Source organism: Sinocyclocheilus grahami, unplaced genomic scaffold, assembly GCF_001515645.1.
Source record: "Sinocyclocheilus grahami isolate Dianchi unplaced genomic scaffold, SAMN03320097.WGS_v1.1 scaffold1427.1, whole genome shotgun sequence".
Lineage (NCBI taxonomy): Eukaryota > Metazoa > Chordata > Actinopteri > Cypriniformes > Cyprinidae > Sinocyclocheilus > Sinocyclocheilus grahami.
In genome coordinates this window covers 68,884-77,055 of record NW_015506606.1, presented here as the reverse complement: position 1 = coordinate 77,055, position 8,172 = coordinate 68,884, and the positions used below count along the sequence as shown (strand labels likewise).

Here is an 8,172-nt window from a genome sequence, read left to right as displayed (position 1 = left end):
GTTTTTGTGACAAATGAGGACATAAATTTGTATAATGACAAAGGTATGACAGGTATTACAAGGAGAAGGTGACTTTTCAGGACATTACCCCATGTCCCCACTTTTCAAAACGCTTATAAATCACACAGAATGGAGTGTATTGAAAATCTGAAATAGCAGAAAGTCTCCTGTGAGGGGTAGGTTTAGGGGTAGGGTTGGTGTAGGGCAATATAATATACGGCACCTAGGGAGAGTCACCACTTTTGACAGAGAGCGTATGTGTGTGTGTGTGTGTGTGTGTGTGTGTGTGTGTGTGTGTGTGAGAGAGAGAGAGAGAGTGTGTGAGAGTGTGAGTGTTAATGGCCTCGTTCACTCTGCTCGGATCATTTACTGAAGCATATCATGGTACTTAAACAAATACCATAGTAATACCATTATTCATGTCCAGAAGCGTGGTGTCGTAAATGGGAGGTTTTTGTGAATGCTTAACATTTGTATTTTTACAATAGTACGTACACAGTACTGACTAAGTCTATGTAAAAAGTTTTTGAAGAGTGTGAAACTGTGATTGTGGTCCAAACACTGATCAGTGAGTTTGAGCATCATTATCAGTCTGACACTGATTTGGCCAATGGCGTGCGTTGGGGGCGGGGCTATCCTTTAGACTGACCAATGGCAGATGGGTGGGTTTGAAAACCGGTCGTTATTTTTTGCAGCTCTTTTGGGGCCAGATTCACTTATCTTCTACTGATTGAGAGGAAATACTGCAGTATATTGACTTAGAATGCCCTATTTTATTTTGTGGTATTGTAAAAAATTAATATCATAACAAAAATAAACGGTATGAACTGGTATACCGCCCAGCACTAGACAAAGGCATCGCTACTATAGCTGTAACTGAGTAATCAGAACATATAAACGTTTTGAATGATAAAACAAAGACTATAAACACTCGACTGCTACAATATAGTTTATCTGTGTTATTCAAGCCATCTGGTATTTGCATAATAATTAAGTATATTTATAATCCTTTGCTAATCGATGTATTCTTTTTAAAGTAGCATATAGAACATATTTTCTGCCTCGTTCTGTGACGAGAAGTATTTTTCTAAATAATTAATACGATTTTGTATTCCCTAAAATGCTTCCTAATAACGTTCTTACCTTTTTTTTTCTTAATATTTTGTGTTATGAAACCATAAACGTTCTCTTAAATCCTTAATTATTATATAATTCACATTGATTTACATTTATGCATTTAGCGTTCAAGCAAAGCAACTTACAAAAGAGGAACAAACATGAATTAATTGGGATGTTTCAAATATTAAGCATTATAAAACTGTGAAACTTGCATATAATGTGTGTATTTAGCAACTGTGCATAAGCTTTCCCGTGCACGTCTGTGCATTTGTGTCGTATTGTCATTATTAAGAATCCTGAGATTACTTTCCTAAACTGCTTGTTTTTGTTTCTTGTCATTTTCCTTCCTTAACCAAATAGTTTCCAGGATATGATGGTTAATGTTGTTAAATGAAAATAACTGCTGCTTTATCATTGGGAAAAAATGATTACTTTAGCTGATTCACAACGGTTAGCTTATAATAATGTTTTCTAGTTTGAGTGGTAGGGGTAGGTTTTCGTGGGGAATTCGAGCATGGCACTGCGTCATTACGTCACGTCTGTAAACACAAAGAAGCTGTCCCGGCTGCTAGGCTGCCGCATGTGAGGATCCTGCAGGTGACGGATCGTTTATAGCCTGTTCTCACAGCAGCCGGAATAATTAAATGTATCATTTTGATGGCGGATTGTAATCCAGAAAGGATTATGTGTTTATGAAACACATGTGAATGAAATTAAATTACTTTCCAGTTATAAATGTGCTTCTGATTACAGATAGCCTGGGATTACACAAGATTTGTATTTTAAAGAAAACCAGTTCGAAGGGAGCATAATTTGCTTTTTGGGCTCTTTATGAAATTCGAAGAGTATGACGATTAGATTAGACTGTGCAGAAACTGAAATCTACACACTAATACACACTATACTCATAGTCACCAATGCTGATGTTAACATTAATAATTTGAGAATAAAGTATAACAATAATAATAATTTGCACGGTTTGATGTGATATGAGCTCATTTAGATTTAATCACCATTGGTAGCGCGGTTTATTGTGATGTTTTTTTCCTCCGTTGGTCAGAACAAACGTGGCAGACTTGTTACTTACTCGTTCAGATGACAGTATACGGTGAAAATGCTTATTTGGGTCATATATTCTAAGACGTAGGCTAGAATCTGTGCTTGTGAAGTACAGTAAATATCCACCGGTGCGGTGACTGACTCACACACACACACACACACACACACATACTCTTCAGAACATTAGATTCATCCGCGCTGGAGCCGAGCCGGAGCACAACCCACGTAATGAAGATAACTCCTCACACAGCTGCAATTCCAGGTTTTCAAACAGAGATGGCGACAATGAGGCAAAACTTACGGACTGCAGCTTTAACACTACTGAAAAATATTCAAGCAGCAACTTTTTCAGTACTTTTTAAGAGTTTTTCAAGAATCGCACGTTCCTACGAACCTCTGAAGGGCTTCGCGCAATGACTCAGAAATTTTCGTATGCGTTTTTTCGTATTCATCATTGAAAACAGTGCATTTGTCGGACTCTGTGTGCAAAGACCTTTAGAATTCATCTTAAGAATTGTAACTTTTTTTCTCTTCCCGCAGAGAGCGTGTTCGCTAGCCTTCCGCACATGGAAAGGGGCGTGGCCAAGGTCCTGGGCGGAGACCCCAAAGGGAACAACTTCCTGTACACCAACGGCAAGAGCGTGATCATCAGGAACATCGAGGTGAGACGCAAGGAATATCTGGGGTTCAGTGATGAAAGACAATGTTTTTAAAAACTGTTCTGTTTGTAAAAAAACAAAAACAAGGAAGAATTACGTTTATCGTAACGCATGTATAGGGGAAGTTTATAAAAGGGTCTTAAAGCATATTGTTGTGTAATTATGTATTCTATCGTAATTGTACAATATGGTATTTTGTACATGCAACATGCAAAAAAACAAAACAAATTTACCATCAATACAGACGCTGAATTAGGGCTTCGACTATGACAAAATCATAATTGTCCGTTATTCCCTTGAAATTGTAATTGCGCTTATTAATTACAATTATCACAATTTACATTAAATGATGTTTATACTATTGTTTGACGCAACTGCATGCCATATTTTTATATAAAAATAAACAAGCTGAAAACACTCTTAAGTGAGGAACTTGTTGCTTTTCTGTAGTATTAAGCCTCAGATGTCAACTATACATTGGATTGGTTTCTTCTTTAAATGGAGAAGAAATGAAAGTAACTTCCCCAGCGCTGCTGATGAGTGTGTCTGCGCAGGTTCGGCGCGGTGTTCCTCTGGGATTCGGGCTCGTCGGTCGGAGAGATCGTGGGTCACAGTAAGATCATCAACAGCGTGGACATCAAGCAGACGCGGCCGTACCGTCTGGTGACCGGCAGCGACGACAACTGCACCACTTTCCTCGAGGGGCCGCCCTTCAAGTTCAAATGCACCATTAGCGTAAGCGCATGCATTCTTTCTTTACTCAATATACCTCAGTTTCCACGCAGACACTAGCGTACTCGTTCAGCCGAACAAATGCACTGTTTTCACTATAACTCTTTAAGTTATAGTGTTGAGCAATTAAAAATGCGCTCTTTTAAACTAGAGTTGCGTGAGTCTCTGAAGCGCCTCATGAGCGCTTCTGTATGTGTTCTTGCATCTCTAGTGGGCTGTTGTTATGTTTTCGACTGTGCAGCGACGGCTCGAGAACTACTTGTGGAGCAGCTAAAAAAATAAAAAATCATGCATAAAATCCAAAGTATAGCTTTAGGCCAGGGGTTCTAATTTTATTTTGTTTATGTTTTAATAATTTAACAACAGCTAAACATGTTCACAGTTTTCTGATGTGAGGTAATGGTCACATATTACATGCAAGGAAATAAAAGTTTATTTATTTATTTTTTATGTTTTATTTTGACTTTGTTTGGACTGGAATTACTATTATATTATCGTTGTTTAAAATTTAATTCTAAAAAGAGATGCGCGTGTGTGTGTGTGTATGTATGTATTACTGTTATAAATTACAAATGTACTTTTGAAATAAAATTTTTAAAAATGTATTAAAAATCAGTTAAAAAGTAATTTTTATAATTAGGGTTGCAAAAGGGGCGGCAAATTTCTGGTAAATTTCTAAAATTTTCTGAAAGTTTCCAAAAATATTTTCAAAATTTCCACCCCTTTGCAACCCTGATTATAATTTTTTTTTTAAAAAGTTAGTACAAGTTACTAACTCTAGAGCGAAGCTGCGCTCGCATTACGATAGTTTATCCAGATGTTCATCTTTCTACTGCAAGCCCAGAGTGAATGCTGTGATGTTGGTTTGCAGGATCACAGTCGCTTCGTGAACTGCGTGCGGTTTTCTCCGGACGGGAATTGTTACGCTTCGGCCGGAGCCGACGGACAGGTGAGGCGTTTATCCTGATAATTAACAGATTCCTTCACATTTGTTCATTTGACCAGAGGCTCTTCTGAAGTGCCTTGTAGTGCATTAGCACAGGCTGCAGCAATATGGTTAAAAACATGTCATTGCAGTTTGTTTATTTATTTAAAATTTAAAAGCGTTTGGTTTAAAGAGCTTCAGGTTTGTTGTTCTTGTTTGTAGGGTTGCACAACTTAATATTGCAAAAATAATATTGTGATTATATATCATGAATAATGAAAATTGAGTATTTAATTAAAAAAGAATTAAAAATATATAGTACAAAGGTAAATTTTCAATATTGATATTTACATATTATTATTATTATTATTATAATAATTATTATTATTTTTTATTTTTTTCAATCATTAAGTGTTGAGCATTTATTTTGCATTGTTCACCCCTGTTTCTGTCTCCTGCTCAGATTTTCCTGTATGATGGTAAAACTGGAGAGAAGCTGGGGTCTCTGGGAGGAGAGAAGGCTCACGATGGAGGCATTTACGCTGTGAGTGTTCGTCAGTGTGACGCAGGAGGAGGATGAGGATGAGGAGGATGATGATGATGATGCTGCTCTTCCTCAGGTCAGCTGGAGTCCTGACAGCACGCAGCTGATCTCGGCGTCAGGTGATAAGACGGTCAGACTGTGGGATGTGGGCAGCGGCGTGGCTGTCTCCACCTTTAACCTGGGCTCAGATGTTCAGGACCAGCAGCTGGGCTGCTTGTGGCTGAAGAACCACCTGCTCAGTGTCTCTCTGTCTGGATACATCAACTACCTGGACAGGAGCAACCCGGACCGGCCGCTGCGCACCATCAAGGTGAGACACCGCCTGCTGCTTCAGCTGCTCTGAGATCAGCAGAGTGACGTGTTATTACTGTGTTATCACACAGGGACACACCAAATCCATCCAGTGTCTGACGGTCCATAAGGCGGACGGTCGATCCAGCATCTACTCAGCCAGCCACGACGGACACATTAATATCCTTCAGTGAGAAGAAGCTGACATTATTGAATGTTACTCACTTTGCAATAAACAAACAAAACGCATGATGTAGTACAGCAGAGAGCAGTTAGAATGACACCAAAGGTGAGTGTATGTGGCCAAAATATGACTTATTCTTATACAGTGATAAACTGATATTTCCTACTAACACACTACAGCAAAAGACAGAAATATCTGACTTAAAACCACTTTCTAGCTGCTGAAATACTAGTGTTTTAATAATTTGCCGCTACTGTACTTCCATATGATATAGTTAATCAATATTACGAGCAATTTTGCTGTTTTCCCGAATAACAGCATGTTTGCAAATGTGATATTTTATACAACAGTAAGTCAATATGGTGGCACAGTATTGTCAATATTTTGTTTTGCATCTCTGAACAACACGCAGCAGTGCTTTGTTACTGAATGAATCTGTGTTTTTGAATGAATCAGTTGAGTGAATGATTCAGTGACTCGCCGCCACTGACTGATGGTTTTAGTTTCTTATTTAAAGCATCATTTAATTAAATAAAAATAATTAAGAATCTTATAGAATTATGCAGCATGAACTCAAGCTGAATGAAACCGTAAATGCCACATCAAATGCAGCTTCTGAAGTGCAAAGATGGATTTGGTTGATATGGATTTTAATGAATTGGTAAAACCTTATAGTGTTTTATTATTTGAACTGAATTTATTGATTAAATATAAAAATTTTACATGAAAGATAATGTATACATCTACAACTGCCCTTATTTTGGTAAAAATACGAGAGGCCAAAACCAGCACAAAAAACACGCCAAATATAGTGTAGTTCCCGTTAGAATATGGCAGAGATGTGATTTGTGGTGAGAGTGTCAGTCCTTGACCTGATCTGCACATTACTGGGACTCTGAGAGCGGCGAGAACGAGGAGTTTGTGGGTAAAGGACACTCAAACCTGGTGTCCAGGATGACTGTGGACGAGTCCGAGCATCTGGTGACCTGCAGCATGGACGACACGGTCCGCTACACCGACCTGAGCAAGAGAGAGTACAGGTGAGCCTCACACACACATTAGGGCTGTCAAGACAAATTTGAATTTCGAATATTCGTCGAATTTAAAATAAAAGCCCACATTCGAATGCCAAAACATTGCATTCGAATTTTCGGTGTGCATCAGGCAGCTTATCAGTGAAGCACAAACTGTGACGACGACGTAAGTGTCATTGCATTTGAATGCTTTTATTAGTCTATCCAGTTGAAGCCACTAAATGTGGCGCTGCTACGTTGTTCATTCAAAATATTGCAGAAAAAGAGAACATCAATGCGGAGATAATGTTGTTTGTCAAAACTGAAACCAAGCCACACATTTATTGCATTTTCTAGAGGGACATCTATCAGTGTTGCACTCGCGTCTCGCACAAGAGAGCGGCATGTCTAGAAAGCCATGGAAAATTAATATAAGTTCAACTTTTTAAAAACGTGTCTCAAGACATTATGGCGGTTTTCCCATCCCACTTCATCTTATGTTTTTAAATGAAGAAAGTAGCCTACTCTTTGTGATTGGTTATCGGACCTTTGTATTAAACTATACATTAGGGGTCGACCGATTATCGGCGCCGATATTAAGCATTTTTATGATTATCGGTATCGGTCATTTTCAAAACCGATTCGCCGATAAAATAACTTAATTTTGAAATGCGCTATTTGGCTGTGATGCAGCCTGTCAGAACTCACCACTCTGTGGCCTAAAGCAGTCTCCGCTCACCGCTCATCTGATTTGTTGGGAGTCACGAGTCCGACCAATCAATGCGGAATTCACGCTCACTCCGAAAGCGCTTGCTAACTGCAGCTGCTTCAGTGATCACGCATCCGTTGTCTCTCAAAGGTAAGGCAACAGCAGACATTGCTTAAAGGTGCAATAGATCCCAATCCACTAACGTTACACTGAAGTTGCAAAACACCTCAATAGTATTATTTCCGCGATGCAGAAAACGCGGATGGAATCGCGGAATCCAGTCATATAAATTAAATTTACTGTATGATGCGGAATGTCACGGAATTTGTCAAAATTTGGATGAATTAATCAAAAGTAGGACAGTACACTTAAATAGAGTCGCGATATGGACTAGTATCTGTAAATATTAAGCCGCAAAAATACTATTTAAATATGGATCCAGTATGTTCTGCGTGTCTGTGTATGTAAACGGCACAGACGAGTTTTCTACACATACAGAGTGTGCGATGCTCACGCTGATTTCAGCTTCTGTCGTATCACTACATGAGGACATAAATACATGAACAACATCTCCAGAACTGCTCTGATCCCTCCGAGAGTCACTTCATGAGCATTTGACAGTTTCATTGGAGTAAAACTATCTTCATATCATTTACATAGACCTACAGAAACACGTTCCCGATGGCAACCCGTCAAAATATAAGTCCGGGTTAGCTTAAAGAAATGATCAGAAATATGTTACTGTGCTGCAGTATGATGTACATAACACTACTCCGGGATGAAAGTTTTCCGTCACGGATTTCTGTCAGTTGGAAAAAATGAGGGGAAAAGAAACATGTAGCACATTGTTGTTGTTCTGCTGGTGTTCTGACGATTTGTTGGTAGCATAATCTGATAGGTAGCATTATTTGTCAGAACACCAGCACACCAAACATCC

At 38.8% G+C, this 8,172-nt stretch overlaps 1 protein-coding gene across 1 annotated transcript in view; it reads left to right on the top strand.

Annotated features, from left to right (window-relative positions):
* LOC107570210 (WD repeat-containing protein 1-A-like) overlaps window positions 1-8,172 on the top strand; it is a 26,090-nt gene that overhangs the window by 1,514 nt on the left and 16,404 nt on the right. The window contains exons 2-8 of the mRNA XM_016256416.1: window positions 2,719-2,883; window positions 3,379-3,572; window positions 4,441-4,518; window positions 4,958-5,038; window positions 5,115-5,348; window positions 5,422-5,509; window positions 6,397-6,553. Of these exons, the coding sequence (XP_016111902.1) occupies window positions 2,719-2,883; window positions 3,379-3,572; window positions 4,441-4,518; window positions 4,958-5,038; window positions 5,115-5,348; window positions 5,422-5,509; window positions 6,397-6,553 (997 nt within the window). The remainder of the gene's footprint in view (window positions 1-2,718; window positions 2,884-3,378; window positions 3,573-4,440; window positions 4,519-4,957; window positions 5,039-5,114; window positions 5,349-5,421; window positions 5,510-6,396; window positions 6,554-8,172) is intronic.